This window comes from Manacus candei, unplaced genomic scaffold (assembly GCF_025592945.1).
Source record: "Manacus candei isolate 608988 ecotype Guabito, Panama unplaced genomic scaffold, ASM2559294v1 h1tg000033l, whole genome shotgun sequence".
Classification (NCBI taxonomy): Eukaryota; Metazoa; Chordata; class Aves; order Passeriformes; family Pipridae; genus Manacus; species Manacus candei.
This window is the reverse complement of record NW_026138081.1, coordinates 5,912,393-5,930,990: the sequence shown is the minus strand read 5'-3', so window position 1 is coordinate 5,930,990 and position 18,598 is coordinate 5,912,393. Positions and strand designations below refer to the sequence as shown.

The window sequence follows — 18,598 nt, the reverse complement described above, 5'->3', positions numbered from 1 at the left end:
CAACGGAAATAAGAGATTTTTTTTTCTTAAAAATCTATCTATTTGAATATTTCTTTTTGCATGGTTGCCTATAAAAAGAGGGGTAAACTGTAAGAAAATATTTGTAATGATCAAAAGGGTAAGGAAAAAAAATAATCAGGAAGGTGACAAAAATTCACATTTGATTTTGTCTTATTATTGGCTGGATAAATTTACAAGATCATAATTTTGCATATTACAAATAATTTATCTTTTCATCTAGAGGAGTTCACAAGGGATGTTCTGGACAACAGTTTTGCTAGATGCAAAGCAACCAGAAATAATTAAGTCATTGAAATACAATACCAGAAGGGTGGTTGGTTGCAGTGACTTGAAAATGCTAGGGAAAAGTGCACCCAAACCAATCCCTTAGCTCTGCATTGATAAGCAAAGGAAAAATGTGTCATTACATAGTAAACAGAACATGGACTCCATAATATCCTCTCCTCATGTTTTAGTCACATAATTGGCAAGTCCAAGGAAGATTTCTCCCAATTAGTAAATGCTGTACTTAGCTCACAAAAAGAAAAGTTTTGACGATAAGGTAGATGATATTTGGAAACAACATAGGAAACAACGTAGTAAATAACATAGTGATTTGAAGTGCTTCTGCATGGTAATTTAAGAAGCAGCTAAAAATCTCACCTTTGATGGTTGCTGCTGTTCCCAGACGAGATAACCCAGATCCAACCTAGAAACAGGGGATTATGTAAAAAGTTGTAAATTTTCAGAAAATAACCAACTGTTGTTTCCTATTACTTCAATGTATGCATTTGTCTATACATCTAGGAGAGATTTTTAAAGGCACAAAAACATCCAACAGCATGGCACTATAAAATTCTTTGTGACTTGATGTGTTTCCACTGCAAACAGATGACAACAAGGCATGTAATTATGCATCTAACTACATGACAGCATTATTCTGTTTCTTAGCCAGTGTTCTTAGAGATTTTACTATTTGATTTGAGAAACAGTTTTTAATCTAGGAATTTTTCTAGAAAATACTTAATGCGGCAACAAAGTACTGGAGCAGTGGCACATGGATAACTACTGCTGCAAAGCTGAATGTTTAATGCAGTGATCACGGTTGTCTAAAATCACACAATATGCTGAGTTGGAAGGGACCCACAAGGATCACTGAGTCCAAACCTTAGCTCTGCGTAGGGCCATCCCCAAAAGTCAAACCATGTACCTGAGAGCATTGTTCAAATGTCTCAAACTCTGTCAGCCTTGGTGCTGTGACCACTGCCCCAAGGAGCCTGTTCCAGAGCCCAACCACCCTCTGGGGGAAGAACCTTTTTCTAATATCCAACCTAAACCTCCCCAACACAACTTCAGGCCACTCGCTTGGGTCCTGTCACTGGTCACAACAGAGAAATCACCATCCCCTCTGATTCCCCTCATGAGGAAGTTGTAGACTCCAATGAGGTCTCCCCTCAGTCTCCTCTTCTCTAGGCTGAACAGACCAAGTGACCTCAGCTGCTCCTCACACTGCTTCCCCTCAAGGCCCTTTACCATCCTGGTTGCCCTCCTTTGGACACACTCTAATGCTTACAGAAAACAGTATCTTAGTATAAAACTTACCTGTTCAACACAATAAACACCAAGCTAAATCCAGAAAGTGCTTCCATATGAAGAAATATATATTTTTTCAGGATTAGTTTTCACATTCGATGGCAAACCAGCAGGCATGTACCTCCTCATATGAAAAAAGAGCTAGCCATTTAGGTTTGCAATCTACCTTTCTACATACAACCTATAATCCACAACAGATTATTTTGCAGAGATGCTACAGAGAATTTAGTCTTTTCCTTCAATAATATTTTCAAGACCATCTCTCAAAGAGCTACAAATAGCACAAAAAATGCATGTGCCAAATAATTAAACTACTCAGAAATATAGAAGAGCACTTAAAGGCAAAATCTCAACCCAAGATACATAAAAATGATGGCCATTTGACTTTCAGAGGTATATATATATAGACAGATAAATACAGATATACATACATACTTATTGGGATGCTGTTTATCAAAAGTCCCTAGTTCAAATGACTCTGGGGCAAAGGCATAATTCTACCAATTCTTTTCTGTACACACAGCAATTTCAGGTAACCTGAAGATGTGTGCAGCCATACCACAGAGGAACAATGGCTTCGTTATGTGTAATGCAAAAAAGCAGCTAAGAGCTTGTTTAATGCATTTTCTTCATTACATTGTCACATACACTTTTAGTTAGTCATTCTGTCATGTTTCAATGTTTTTTTCCCATTCAGTAATATGCCTTGCTGAATGCTGCAGCTGAATGCAAATGCATCAGCACAGGAAAGCTACTTCATACAAAAAACTGAACAGAACTCAGATGCTAACTGTTCACATTCCCTTCTGATGCTACAAATTCAATTGCAAGGGACTAGTGAATACTACTTTTATTAGGACAAACACATTTTAAACACTACACTTTCTTTCACAGTAGCTTGAACTTCTTCACATGCTTTAACATTACAACAGTTATAATATGTTTGAAATAGTTTGTTTGCCAAAGACCAGTCAAAGAACTAGTCTGGGGATCATGTTTTTATCTTCCTACATGGACCATTGTTTCCTATTCCTTTGAACTACCAAATTCCTACCAAATGCCTACTTGCTTCAAAGGAGAAAAATCTATTAGAGTATCTATGCTGCATAACGGAGCATTATTCAGATGAAACACCACCATTAGCATACCACCTCACCTTGCTATCTACTGACTGCCCAGAGAGCTAATTAGAAGAACATGATATTGTAATACCACACCAAAGATTTCCATGTCATTCAAAAACAGGTTCTGTATCTTTAATATGATGCTGCATTGCTCATTGTCAACAAAACCGTACAGTATGGCCAGCCAATCTACTTGTCCTCGTGAAGGGCTGGTAAAAGAAAGATGCCACGACCAGTAAAACATCATAAGACAAATAGAAGAAAGAATACATCCAACGCTATGGAAGCTGAATGCATAAACCTCGTAGACATAATAAGGAAACAGAACAACTTCCCCAGTGAAATTACAAGGCAACTAGAGCATAACAAAGTTGCATTAAAATGTAATAAAGCCACATTCTTCAGTACTTCCATCTTGCAGGAGTCCCTGTTTATTGCTTTCTTCCCACTCCTGTTGAAGTGTCAAAAAAGTGAAGATTTTGAAGAGGTCATCCAAAAATAAACAGTTTTAGCCTTTCCATTTCCAGTTTATCTTGCTTTGTATGTTAGCAAACTAACGTTTTTGACTGTAGAGTCTGAATTGTCAGGAATAATAACTTTCTGAAAGTCATTTACAATTGCAAGAGATAATCAGGAGTGGATACGTTCTAGGACGACTTAACAGAAGCCTCCTCAAATACAGCATTTAAATTTACTAATTAAATGAAGACCAAACAAAAGTAACGAGGAAATTTAAGTTAGAATATAAGGACAAAGATACAGTTTGAGCTCACAGATACCAAAATGACCAGGGAATCCCACCACAATGGGTTCTTGGCCCTTATCTGACCATGCTCTGAGCCATTCTGATTTACTAAATCAGAAGAGAGCTAACAGCTACTGTCTCTCATGAGACAGTAAGTTCCCTTACAAAATCCAGCCATTTATAAAGTAAATACAAAACAGGATGAGAAAGACCTATACTGCTGGGAGAGTGCAATGCCATCCTAATAAAGCAGTTCAATACAGAAACATAAGTGGTTTAATCTCATACAAATTTTAAAAATGTAAAATAGTAAGAAAAGTTACTGTACAGATTGCAGAGCCAGCAGTACTAAAGCAACAACCTCAGTAGCTTTAATTCTTACCTGGTTGTTTGGATCTATCCCAGCATAAGAATTGCGTGAACTACAGCCAACAGGGGGAGTTGCTTCTCGTATAAACTCTGACATCTCAATCCCTCCACCAGGATCACTAAGAGAAACACAAAAGAAAAAAAAAATAACATTAGCCTACCAGTTAAACCTAAGTTTGTCTATCCTGAATGCAAATTCAAAACAACTTTTCCCTTTTCAAATATCCAGAGCTCAAATATATCCCAGTATCTCAGATGAATACCACCTATTTGACACAGGAAGCTCAGCCAGAGCTGGAGCACCCTACACAGTGTCATAGAAGCTGCAGCCCTAAGTCCACTGTCACCAGCCAACACAAACTGTGAAGACTCAGGAGCTACAAGGCATTCTGCAATGCTGACATACTAAATTCTGTCTGTATGTGCACACATGTAACTTCTGGATCATCTGTCCAACTATAATACCCAGAAATCCATCACCAGAAAATGTACTACACAGAGCTTTTTCAAAGACCATGGAAAGGACTCCTGGTCTTTTCCTTAGACTGAATCTAGGAGCAAACACAAGGTTGGTTAATCAAGAAAGCCACACACTGTCAGTAGAAGTTATTGGACAGGCAGAGACATACAGGGACATGGTATCTCTCTCCCAGGAGTGCAAACCACATCTTTCTACCCAAAAATAACTTTCCTTCAGATACTTTACAGGCCCTATTAAGATATATTTTCAGGTATAACATATGCATCATTACATCCTAGTTATTTCACACTTTCAGGATAAATAACTATTGGTTTGAAAGTATTTTCTAGATTGACATCACCAAATTGTAATTCAACATAATTCAGCTTGTGAAAGGCAGATATTATATGAAACATAAGCAAGTTGGATCTATCCATTAGGACAATGAGGTGTGAAGTAAATTGAGGACTAGAACAGAGGGATACAACCTAGCACCATTTGTTGACTGCAAAGACGGAGAAGTTGAGGCATCCTTTTTCCTCTCCCACTGCAGTTCTCTTCAAACATCTTGATACAAACTTCTGAACATAAGTAACTGCAGAGTAATTTGACACTGACCCTCTCTGCTTCATCCCAAAGATAAACAACTGCCTCCCAATAATCAATGATTCTGATCTGTGGCAAGTCCACTCCAACATTTTGCTGGAGAAAGTACATATGCACAATACTTCTCTGGCTGGACCAAAAAACTAAAGATGAAGCCCCTCTGGAGAAGGGGACAGAAAAATAGAAGCACTGCAGGGCTTACTTAATAGACAGCTAGTCTTATAGGAAAGTCTCGTGCAATAAGACCAACACCTAATGGGGTGGTCTGCACAGGGCCAGGAATTGACTCCATGATCCTCCTCATGGGTCCCTTCAAACTTCGCATATTCTACAATTCTAATCACTTTTGTAATATACAGCCATCAATCTAGGATATTATAAACAAACTGTCTGTAGACTAAAGGACCTGAGACATGATTCATTCTGCAGCATGAGATTTCAAGCTATTGTAATCTTAGAGAAGCATAAAGGTACAACCTTGGGAATCATTCTAGATCATATAAGAAGCCCGTGAATCTTCCTACATCAAAGAGATTACAAAAAAGACAGTCTGAAGTTAGGAATATATTACTTCAATAAAAATAAGTTAACTTAAAAGACAACCAGCCATTAGTTAGCGGAACAACTATGGTCCAACTCTAGCAAAATAAAGAAGTGAAAAGCCACCATTTTGGTACAGCTCAGCAATGAGACATAGGCATGCTCTTAGTGATGGCTGTTTATAGAGTCCTCTCTGACCTAATATTATCAATTATGCTAGAGACAGGTAAGGAAAACGAATAAAAGAAGATACAGAATTCAGCTTCAATAATTACCACCAGCTTTAGCCAAAGTACTCCTTATGTAAATATTTTAAGAATACATAAGGACAGAACACCAAATTAAAGACTAAACTGAAAAATTCTCAATGTTTAAGTTCAACATACATTACAATGACAACAGCAGGTATAACAAAGAATGCGTCTCACAAAAAGATGAAATCCCTTTCCTGCTTGAATAATTCATTGAGAAATACTGTATGTGATTAAAGTACACCCTATGAAGTAGAAAAATAAGCCATTGCAAATAAGCTCTCATGCATAGAACTGGGTATTTAGCCAGGGTGGAAGAAGGAGGCAGTTTTGTCTAAAACTGAACCAACAGATACCAACATAAACGACACCACAATCCCACACTGCCACTCTACTCACAGCTTCTATATTCTGTGACACACACAAGATAATGGATTAACAAAAGCTAGTAACAAACGACAAATAATGTCCACGGGAAAAAGCAGGTAATACAGATTCCTAGGACTAACCATTGTATGCCAAAGTATCTGGACTATAATAGCACAAAGTCCTTTAGGAGCTATTTGATGCTACCACTGTGACCATTCCTTTCTGCTTTGAAGTTCCACAATCAGTTTCTTACAGTTTCCCGACCTCATACCTTAGAGCAAGCGCTACACTTCTCAGCTTGCAAGCAAAATAACTGCAGTGAAGTTATCATCCAAATTGAGAAGACTGAAAAAATTACGTACAGCTACCTGCAATGGAGATTGCCATGCAAGAGGCATTCAAAGATCACATAAAACAACTTAAAACTAATATTTCTAGTTATTAGTAACTTTCCTAAATAAAATTACTATCTGCAGGTATATTACGTTAGCATGTCAGAGACTAACCAGATGTCTGAAGAAGGTGTAAGTCTACATGAATTCAAGAGCTTAAAATCTGACTTAGGCTGATTGACTAAAGGAATTTGATATTCAGACCAGAACTTTGAAGGAGAATTTGGAATAAGCAATTTTGATTTCTGGACAAAGCAGAGAAAGAATTTCTTTTGAACACCTTCTTCTGTCCTTAATTTCCAACTCAAATAGCACGATAGCTAGTTAGGAGGCTGCTCTCAAAACACAGAAGGACCAGAGCATGTACTGCAAATGCTAGGTCACAATAGCTTGAAATATTAAAAGAAGTTTTCTTTCAAGTTTGAATCACCAGTCAAAAATGCAAACCAACTCCAGACTCAAAAACACTCTGCCAGCCACAGAAAACTGCAACAGTAAACAGCAAAGGTAGGGCAAGAGTTCTTGAGATAACATGTTTTAAATTTTATTTCTCTTGCTCATACTTGTTTAAGCAGACTGTATGTATCTCAAAGACACAACATTCTTCAGCTGTCCAGAAGTACAAGTGAAATTCATGCAGCATCGCGATTACAGCTCCCCCATGCTAATGGAGATCGGGAACAGCAGTGTCACCACATTAACACTTTATGATACTTTGAACCACAGTAGTCACTGACACAAGAAAGAAGCCATATTCATACACCCAGAAGTAAAGACTGACTGAAATGTTTTGAAGTATCTATGTGGGTCCACTGATACTCAACAAATATTATGCTTGTAGTGCTTCTTCTACCTTTTCTGTGAAACCAGGAGCCTGTATCCTCATTACTTGCTTTCATGAAACCTCACAGAAGAATTACTAACACCTGAAGTATATAAACAGCAAATGCACTAGAAGCTACAGAAGAAGGGAACTCACATTCCTATCTCTAAATTAAGACTAATTTCTTTCAAAACCATTAACTAGAGAATTTCAGCTTTTTAAAGAGCACAGCAAAAAAATAAACAAGGCATTTCTAAAGGAACAGTAAGTTGTTCTTTGCTTAAACATGCCAAAGTTTCACGGAAAGATTAAAAACTTTTAGTTCGATCCTGTTCAAAAACCAGTGTGAACTGAAGATAAATGAGCAGTTCGAGTAAGCCTACAGATGACAGCACACAAGTTGTCAAGATACCTGAAAGCACCACTTCACAGATAAACATCTTCAGAAAGAAAGAACAGCAGTTCTTAGAAGCTAACAGAATCCCAAACATGACTTTGGAACAGAAACCAGACTATTGCTTAATTCTTCAAAAATACTACTATGTGGTCTCAGGGAATGTGGGCATAGCAGGGTGAAAACTCTAGGATGGCTTTGCAAACTATACTATACACATTTATTTGGTATCACATGCTGTAGTCTAAGCTATCAAAACTAATATTCTGATTATGCAAATATTAAAGACAGTATGTCTGCTTAGATCTCCCCTATATCCACCTTCTGCAAGGAGAGTAGAGTTTAAAAAGAAAATCCTACATACACACTCTCTTCCCAGACAGGTTTGGTTTTTTATTAGTGTTCCAATTTAACTTAAGAAGGTTACAGCTCAATATTAAACACTCACTCTACATCCCATCTACTAGTTTGAATATTACCCCAGAGTTCTTGTAAGCTTCCAGGCAAAGATTAGTATATACTGTACATCCCACTTACCAAAAAGTAACTCCGTAATTTCTGCATTGACCTTGTTCCCAGTTCTAGTTAAGAGACCTGAAAGTGGGAACAAGGATCATATAAAAGTTAATGAAACTTTAGTTGGCAAGCAGGACACACAGCATCAAACTAACCTCTACTTCTGAGCTCACAATGCTTATAATGTAGTAACTTGTCCCATGTCAACTGCTCCCTAGACAAAACAGAACTGAAACATCCAGAAGTAATTCACAACTCTAGTAGAAATTCCCTTGCCAAGTTTGGGCTACTGTTTTGGAAGCAAAAGCTACATGGCAAAAAAACAAAAACAAAACCCAAGCCCACCAAAAACCGCTCAAGAGACAAAACATCTAAAGATCACATCTAAAACATGCATTAACAAGGCTGCATTGAAACAGAACAGACCACTGTTTACTTCCATGAATTTTATTAAGCAGAGTAAGCATTAATATACAATTAGGGAAACAGTCTGCCAAAATAGCTCAGTACAGTTTTAATAAGGTATATGGTGCTCTAAACAGAGTCTCAATTTAAATCAGCAGGTTCTGTTGCCAAACACAACATGGAAAAAGGGGCAGGTTATAAAAGATTGATACAAGAAGTTACTGTATATCAACTTTAGAGGAATCTAAGACACCATTTTTGCTAACAATACCTGAGCTGAGAGTAGACACAGAAGAACGCAGGACCCATCTCAGGAGAAGCTACCCTATATGTACACACAAAGTCCTTTTGCTTCTAGGCTGAGCATTTTCAAGAGCAGCAGTTTAACACTTCCTTTCTTTAAGCGTCCTAATAAACAGACTCAAGAGGCTTCTTTCAACTACATTTCCTTATAGCACATGTATCCATTTAGAAGTTACAGGTTTGGTTTTTATTAGTAAGACACACACAACCTTATTAGAGTCAGGACAGCATATTAATTGCCTCACTTTGAAAACTGTTCATGGCTACTAGTACCAGAAGCTCACAGACAAGAGAAAGGTCTTCTTTAAAAGCTAACAATTCAAGGTTGACTTATTTCATACAGTTTAACTTTGTAGATAGCCTCAATTATCTGAAGGCAGGCAGAGGCTTTGATAATAGAGCTCATAACACATCCACAGTCTGATCAGACTGGTTAGGCTGGCCTTGTTGATGAGTCATCTTTTGCTCTTCTTTGTCCAAATAGTCTGGTCAGAGAGGAAAACCTCTGGGATTTTTTATGCTGGCAACAGTAGAGATCTGTGGAAAGCAATCACCTCCTATTGACAGTACTTCAGAATCATTATCTTCATTACTGAGATGAGTAATTCCAGAATTTACTAGTTCATAGGACAGTGTTCTTCTGAAGAAAGACTGTAGCTGGAGTCAAGCATTGTATTTGACTCCTGCTTTTTAAAAACTAAAATTGAAACCCAATCAGACATTCCTCCTAGTGATAAAAGAATTAGCAAGCAGTACATGGTCTTTGACAGCTAGATTTTTAGTATTACATCTACTGCTGAAATAAAATTACTTGTACTAGCTGTGTTAAGTGTCTAGTGACCTAATCGGCCACATTTTCCATGCTATTGTTTCAGTGCTTCCAGCACATTCAATATTGTTCTGGAACGCCTCTGGGGGAGGAACCAGGAAATTAACATGAATACATCATTTCAAACCTAATAAATAAATAAGTCTGCTTTTAAAGACCAGACTTAAAACAGTCTTTCAGAACTACACAGGTCTGTATCTATATTTCTCAGTGTTTATCTCAACCGCCATCCCAGTTACACATCTGATGAAGGCAGGACTGTCTATCATTTGAAGCAGTATACAAACATCAGCAGACACCTTACCTGGGCCCATTGCTGTCTTTCCTCTTGGCTGAAACATTGCTTTGTTCTGTTTTTGCACCTCTATCCATATGCTCACTGGCATTCCTCTCCACAATTTCTCCCTCATCCAGTGCCCTGTGCAAACGGTAATTCACCATCTTCAAAACGATAAAGAGAGCTGCTATCACCGGGCAGTAGACAGCTACTATCATCATGGAAGAAGGAAGAGCCTTTCAAAAAAAAGTAAGAAAGAGTTAATGAACACAAGGTCAAATACCCATAAGAATACCCTTCATACAGTTTGGTAGTTTCTTCCGTGGAGAAAACACTGATCATACTGAAAATTAGACCATCTAGTCCGATTTTGTGTGAAGAATGTTAGAAGTCTGGCAACACAGAAAAAAGGAACAGCTGAACTTCAAGATACCAAAGCGCAACAGCGGCATCATAAATAAACCTGTGTCACTGAAGCCTGAGAACCAAGTTCAACTCTCATTCTCCTTTCACAGATTATAGAAATACAAGACCTAAACTAGGAAACTTACTGCTAGCATGATCTTTTTGTGTGGCACACAGTATTTCTGATTAGCTGTTATGAATAAAAAGAGATGGGAAGGTTTTAAGCAACTTGGAAACTAAACCTAGCACAGGATGTGATCTTATTTCAGGGACAGTACACAGCACCAAGTCCATTTTTGAAAAACTGTTGCAAGTTTGACAGCATGGCTGGATGTGAGAAAACCTGCTTAGATACCAAACAGAGATGTTTTGTCTTCGCTTGTCAGCCTCCAACAGCTACTCCTGCATGACAAGATACTGATCAGTCACAAAAGCCAAACTTTTTCCTAGTTGCATACAAAACAAAAAAAAAAGTGTTTATATTTGTGACTCACACGCTGAGCAGCAGTCCTCAATAACCTGCAGACCACAGGCTGCAAAGATTATTTGTGTTAGATCATTATATGTTCATGGAAAAGGAAGCCAACTCATGTTCCGAAGAAAATTTTTCAGTTGTGTCAAAGGTGGCCAGAAGCCACATAAAAAACCTCAGTCCTGAATTCAGCTTTTGAAATTCCACTCTGAGTTAAGACTTCTCATGCAGCTTTTGCAGAGGTACATAGGGGTTTTACAGATCAATCACTTCAGCAACAGGTAATGATTAAGTACAGTCTAACAGCTATTTAAAAGCAACGTTCAGAGTACTAGTTGAACTGCAGATTTCACTTCAAGGCTTTCATCCTTCTAATTTATCTTTTATTCATATTTTTAACTTTGCCATTTCACTAGGCAGTCACTAAACAAAATGAGATACTAACTCTTAGTATTCATCCAAAAGCAGACTACTTCCCTTACACAAGCGAAAGTGTTCACTGCATCACCATCCCTTACCCCACTGATGGTGTAGTTTGAGACATACCCTCAAAAACATATATACACATAGACATATGACAATCAGAATTAACCAACATTTGATATTCAGCATGAACAATTATTTAGTAGATGACTAGAACAAATGAACTGGTTTTTTTTAGACTTCCAAGCCTAAGGAGACTTCCAGTCTCCCTCCATATACAGACCATTACAAGAGAAGAGAGTCTTTATGGTGATCAAAGCCCCCTGCACATCTTGTAGAATCAGAAGGGGAAAATTACTAGAGAATGAGACAAAGAGCCCTCTCTATTCTGCACATAAAACTAGTTTTAGTAATTCAAAAGATCTGATTACAATATTAATATTTCTACATATTCAAGAGTTTAATAGTCCTAGTAGTACTGGGAGTGCTTGCCACATAAGCAATGAGTTTATCAAAGCAAACTGCTTAAAGAGATCTCCACATACAAAATACTGTACTAATAAAGGGAACAAAAGAATAAATATTTCTAAGTATTGTATTGACTGCTGACTTTAGAACAAAACCAATTCTTAATCTGGCTGCTCTCACTTTCTGGCTGTAAGCAAAGCCAAATAATCAATATAACATTCCTAAAGCCAAACAAATATAAATAATTGAATCTGGAATCAATCAGGAGGCAAGTTATTTACTAGGATTGTTTTGTTAAACAGATCAAGTTAAACTTACCTTCTCCTCCAAAACAAGTTAAGTCAACACCTAATACAAAATTTGAAGTAGGCCAGGCAAACTCAGCTGAAGTATGCTAACTTAGATTTTGCATGCTGAGCTGGACAACACATTACACCAGGAGATTTACTTCCCAAGCACTACTTCAGGAGGAGAAAGAGGAAACAAAGCTACTTAAAAACAGCATCAGTAAGCAAACAGGAGCCAAAATGATGCTTATGGCATCCTTACAACCCCTGAAGCAATGCTACAAGGGTTTCCTTAAGAAATGCCATGTTTCCACTTTCAAAAACTTCAGAGGCAATTAGTTCCCTGCAGGCAAGGGCAAATCCGTTAACTCTGGCAAAACTCATGAGCTTCCTGTACCTGCCCGATCACACACACAACTTCAACTATCCTCCTCCTTACAAGTACCTAGTGTACAGAAGCCATTACCAGAAGAGTCAGTCTAACACAAGATAACAAAAGTTAGAATTAGTCTATAAAAGACATGCCCATACTTATCTGTCTAGAGAACTCTTAAATTTTGTCAGCAGTGAGGTCACAAAGTGTATCCAATTTATCTTGTGGAAAGTAAAATCTACACATCCTGTTCTGCAAAGAAACGCTTTAAGAACAAGGGGGGAAAAGAGGCCAAACACCTCATGTAACTTGCAGCAAACCCAATAAAGAATTAAAGGGTGTTTTTTCCTCACATCCTGTTTTCACAGGATTGTAGAAAGCTAAAAATAAGGTAAGTTAACTCACTACTTTTCCTTCTTCATATTCATTAGTAGCTATTCGTGTCTGGATAGGGCACATACTGTGGGAATACAAATTTTAGCATGCCTAGTTGACTCTGCTGTATGATCATACTTCACACTAAGTCTCATGCCATGGTACAGCACTGCCACCCAGGGTACCAGTAATTTGTCTGCAGTCCAGCCTCAAGGAGAAGACTTACTGCAACCTAACCTAAACCACTGGCGCCTTCTCTATTCTTCTTTGCCAAACTTGGAAGCATTCAACTTCCATCTGGGGTCTTCAAGCCACAAGCCAAGGTGAGCTAAAGTGAGATTAGCACTTTAAACCAGGGTTAGCATTTTAGCACATTTGAGGAGAGACAGGTCTCTCATCAGCATCCTGTATGATACCACCTTCAAAACTGGAATACAAATCTAGGTCCTACAAATTTGCAGCTTGATTTTATTTCAGTTCTTTCCACAAGTACTAAAGCATTTTTATTGGGCACAGCAGTCTAAAAACACCTCAGGTTAGAGCTTGTTAGTAGACACCAATTGGCTACAAGTCTGCAGCTGCAACAGCATTTCAGAGAACACCCCATTTTACTGCACATCTCTAGTCACTCGCATTAGCAACAAAAGAAAACATACACTTCACATCAGTAGTCACAACTAAAGCTCTGGTAGAATATAAAAAGCTAAACATGACCATACAAAAACTGACTGCTTTAATTACGTTCTGTTGAAAACTTCAGTCGTCTAATGGTTGAACAAACCCAACCTTTAGATAAACTCTTAGCTGAAATTATTTCCTGGAATCTTAAAAGGGAAGTTAAGTAGTAGTCTCAAATATGGAGGTGGATGGACACTGATTTTCTACCACCTTTCCCTCAAGGGTTACTTTCCAAATTTAAACCTTTCAAGACAACTTATGAAATCCATACTATACATATGCACAAAAGTAAGATGCAGGAAGGACTGTCCCTTCTGGAAGCTGCTGGCTGTTAAGTGAGCTCAGTTTTATCACAACTCTTCTTTTGTGAAACGGTAGGTAGAAAAAGCTTTAAGCACTCCTAAACTCCAACCTAAAACAGAAAAGAAAGCTCAGACCACTAGGTACTGCAGTAAAATACTCCCATCTGAACTAGAAAAAGTCGCTGTGTCTTGATGCAATGTTTAAAGCACGTAAGTGCCAGGAACCAGAGGGAATTTCATTGATCGCAGGTTGTGCGACACATTTATGAAGAAATAAAGACTATATGGATCTTACCTAATCATATCTAGCTTTAGCTAGACCCCACAGATGCAATGAAGCTTCCAGATTCTTTTCAAAAAAGAAATGTGTAGGTGTTACCTGTTGAGAACACTCAGAGGAAAGTCTCCTAACCCAAATCAGATTGCCAATCCTTACGTAGAAGTGATATGAATCAATCATTAAGAAGTAATAGGCGTCTTGTAAAAAGCCTTACCAGTTCAAGCATTTTGAGCCCAATATTTTATGGAAACATTAATACTGGAGAGGAGGAAAGATCAAGAAACAACAGATATAGTTTTGTCCCCAATTTTTGTTTATGAACAGTCAGAGCCCTTAAGAACTGCTGCTATCAAGAAGCAAGTTCAGTTACATGTTATCTAGTTTTTGACTGAAAACTCAGAAGTGTACAACTGAAACTTGAGTAGCCAAGAAACTAGAAGTGTCTTAGAGCAGTATGGGATACCAGGGATCGTTATCACAGATCCAACCTCAATTATTTAAAATCTCAGTTTAAGAAACAGCACATATTTCAGAAACTCAGTGGAAAAAACTTTCACATTTAGAGCTACATTTAAATGACCTACTTCTGTAACTATGTACACAAACCAGGAAATTAGGTGAACTTGTTGTCTAAACGAGCTTGACTTTGACAGACAAGTTCTGTAGGTACATTTGAGCCCATCACCCCAAGCAAGGTACAGTCCTGGCTCCTCTTCAGTCACTGGCAAAATTCCACAAGTGCCAGAGCCAAGACTTCACCCCCTCCTGCGCACGTGGTGGGACTGAAACAGCATTCCGACTAGGGGAAGTACTTTGGCAGCCTCCTCTCTTTCCCCTCCCCCTTGCAACACTGATGCGTAACACTGGCCTCTGCACTTAGGGTATTTTTTCAACTCTACCACTATATTTTACAAGGCAGTTGTACAGCTTCCCCATATAGAAAGCATATTGTCTTCTCCCAGTTCCAGTTCTGGATTACAGGGATCAGCTCTTACAGATAGGCAGATCAACAAGTACAGTTGAGTCTGTTACTGAATACAAATTTGCAAACAGGATAGATTTAACTAGTCTAGAAAGCAATATTTTTGTATGCATGCTGCCAAACCACAGCTCCAAGAATACAGACTCAAGCAGACATTTCTCTTACTCTACACCTCAGTTCCTCCATTATATACACTTTTCTTTTTGCCACACTTCCAACAGGACGGTTTAAGTGTATAAATACACGAGAAAAAGAAAAGTATCTGGATCGGTAATACAGATACATTTATGTATACAGCTGTCTTCACACAGGGTACAAGGTCCACTTTCATGTGCTTAAGCTCAGAAGGCAGATAAGGGATCAAGGAAGAAAAGGATAGCTGAATTCTACTGCTGATTTTTTAAGTGGGTTTCCACCACACATTAAATCCATCAACCCAAACAGTACTAGCATACATACACAAAGAAAAACACGGATTTACGGCATTACTTGATGACCACAACTATTACCAGATTCCATTCTGAAGATCAACAGAAGGAATGCACAGAAAAAGATCAGCAATGTTGGTTGCAATAAACCAAGTCTTTAACCAATAAGCGCATCTAAATTACCATATCCCAAAGTGTTCTATTCCTGTTGGGGGCTAAATAACATCTGAAAAAAGTGATTAGCTTACTGTAAAATGCATTCAGCCTTGAGAGCCAGCTACAAGCGAAGTTCTTAGGCGACACTTTTGTCTTTGTTGCTACAAAACGAGTTAGGAATAACTACAGTTACTGCTGCCTCAATGCATAAAAGCAACACTGTGATTTTGCAACTCCTTATGTGAGGAAGTTTTATAAGTAATATGAAACCTGACAGCATTTTAAGTCTTTGTATATACCTTGATTTTTTAAATACACAGGGTTGTCTGCCAGCAACAAGTCACTTGAAGCTAGCTTAGAAACTCCCTCCTACACACCAGTGAGCCATGCTCAGAATTCAGATTATGATTACCTAAGACTTTTTAAGCAAGTTCTGCTTATTTATGTATGTCCCACAGCAATGCAACATTTACTGCTTTTTATTCTGAAAAAGAGCTTAAGAGATACTAAAGAGCTAAGATGACCAACACAGTACTGCCTGTTTAGTTTATGTCTAGACAACACTTAAACTGCAGAGGGTGGAAAGAGGGAAAACAGCCAAATATGATTCAATCTGCTTTAACTTGTGACTAATCTCCTTACTTATTCTCAGGGAAGTTGGCAGTTGTTGCACCTTTAACTTGTCCAGAGCTATGAAGCAAGAGAATTTCTCTCACCTCAACAAAATGCCAAGCAGCTTGCTCTTGTCTGTCTTTTTCCTTTGCACAGGAAAAAAGTTTAGGTAACACTGAAGTTTACCCCATAGTACAGGTAACTGAAGCTTAACTATGGCTTTAAGAGCAGCAGGAGACTCAAATACTGGCCCAGATTTATCATTTGTCGAAAGACCTATGTACAGTATAAATCAGTTGCTTTTCAAAAGTCTCCTGTGCATGCAGGATACAGCTCTCTCAGCAAGGCAGTACTAACTAAATAGACTATTCTCTCAAAACAGAAGAACAGTACTCTTATAAAAAACAATTAAAAGGTTACATTTGAAACCAAAAGTTCTCTCCTCTTCCCATATTCTGAGGAACTTTGAATAGATACAGATTCAAAGTTTTTATAGAAAGAATCTGCTTAGTTGAAAGTTTTATCTAGCTGTTGCCACATTAACTTTGGTTTTAAAAGTAGCTGGTATCAGCCTATAGTTTTCATGCCAGCAGTCTAAAAGTTTTCAAACAAAAAGCCTTGGAGCTGCCTTTTCCATGACACTGTAATACAAATTAAAAACTAACCATACAGAGTTGTAACCTCCTCCTCTTCCACATTAGCTATTTCTCAGTATTAAGTGTCTCATACTGCAATCTTACAAACTGCTTTTTATCAAAGCAAATGTCTGACCCCAGAGCTCTCAATCTCGCAACTGCACTTGCATAGAATTTTTCCTCCAACGTTTCATTCACAAATCCCAAAATTTTCACAAGGCAGTTTCTATTTCAGGTTGTCACAGCATCTGGACCCGGCAGGTTTGCAAATTACATTCTACCTCATATTCACAAAACTGGTCACAACACACCTAGTATAATCACACTATTCTACTAAAAATTCCGAAGTAAACTATTTGCATTTCCTAGAGTTACACACAACTTACACAGGAAGAAAACGACTGGCCAATAGGAAACCTCCCCCTTCTCTCCTAACTGATCACACCTCTCCTGTATTTGTTCCCAAGTCCAAATGTCAAGAAAGTTTGTAGGTTTAAAGGTTAGTATTTTAACAGCTCTGATTGAACTATAGCTTACAAAGATATGTAGGACAAGACTTCCCACAAACCAACTACACTAAAATCTGGATAGAAGCGAAAAAGTCAAAGTAACTTCTTGTCAATAACACACACCCCAGATACACTGTCAGCCATCACACAGTACATCACACTGCAGCCAAATAAACTTCTGGGCTATGGACCCACATCCTCCACCAGACTCAAAAACCAGGTGATAGCGCTGCCAGCCAGAAATACTGGCTAGATCTGACAGCTTCTGTAGAAACTGTGCTTTTTACTGGACTGCCAGTAGATCCGCAGCGGAAGCTTACAGAGTTATGCCCAATTTTGAAGGAAAGTAAACAGAAAAACGAAGGCAAAGCGCCAGCGCCTGTAGCCCCGCCGCGCCCCGATAGCGCCCACCCACAGACTCCCGGTTCCAGCTCCGTGCGCCCGAAATGCCGCAGCCCCGACGGCGGCCGCCGGGCCCGCTCCCAGGGGCGGGGGAGCCCGGCCGGGGCCGTTCCCGGGGCCGTTCCCGGGGCCGCGCCGCGGGCAGGGGGCGCGCGCGCGGCAGCCCCGCGGCCCTTCCCGCCCCCCCCCCTCCCCCACGGGCCCCGCAAGGCCCGCCCGGGCCCCGGCCCAGGCCAGTTCCGCGCTCACCATGTACAGGGTGAAGGGGAAGCCGAGCAGGAAGAGCCACAGGTAGAGGTGCAGCGCGTTGACTCCCGCGCCCTGGTGCGGGTCCTGGTACCAGCCGCCGCTCAGCGCCGCCCACACGCCCTGGCGCAGGATCTGCAGCACCTGGGAGCCCATGGCGGCCCCGCTCCGCCGCGCCGGCCCCGCTCTATCCGCCCTGCGAGCCCGGGCAGAGCCGCGCACCGCCCGTGCTCCGCAACAGCCGCAACCGCCGCCGTCGCCGCCCCAGCAACGCCGCCGCCATCTTATGTCCGGGCCCGGGCCGGCCGCCCGCCCCCGCGCCGCCGACGGACCGGCGGCCCTTGCGGCAGGGGCCGCGCGCCGCCGCCGTCGGGGGGGCAGCGCTGCGCCTGCGCGCGGCTTCCCCGCGGCCCCGCCCCCGCCTGCCGGGCACGGCCGCCGCAGCGCCTCCTAGCGGCGCGGCCCGACCCGCCTTCAGCAGCGGGACCGCGCGGGCAGCGGGACTGAGCGGGGCCCTCGCCCGGCCCTCGTCGTCTCGGTACTCGAGAAAATGGAGAGAGGCACAACCC

At 40.0% G+C, this 18,598-nt stretch overlaps 1 protein-coding gene across 8 annotated transcripts in view; it reads right to left on the bottom strand.

Moving 5' to 3' along the window:
- Nucleotides 1-18,316, bottom strand: part of PCNX1 (pecanex 1) — an 85,824-nt gene extending 67,508 nt beyond the window's left edge. For 3 of the 8 annotated variants that reach the window (XM_051791489.1, XM_051791494.1, XM_051791490.1), the window contains exons 1-4: nucleotides 18,033-18,315; nucleotides 10,024-10,232; nucleotides 3,845-3,950; nucleotides 664-709 (exon numbers count right to left, since the gene is read on the bottom strand). In XM_051791489.1, the coding sequence (XP_051647449.1) occupies nucleotides 664-709; nucleotides 3,845-3,950; nucleotides 10,024-10,232; nucleotides 18,033-18,185 (514 nt within the window). In that variant the 5' untranslated portion in view covers nucleotides 18,186-18,315. Of the gene's footprint in view, nucleotides 1-663; nucleotides 710-3,844; nucleotides 3,951-8,203; nucleotides 8,261-10,023; nucleotides 10,233-18,032 lie in introns of those variants that run through there. The other 5 variants (XM_051791493.1, XM_051791495.1, XM_051791496.1 and 2 more) reach the window with 3 other exon arrangements.
- Between the last annotated feature and the right edge of the window lie 282 nt (nucleotides 18,317-18,598).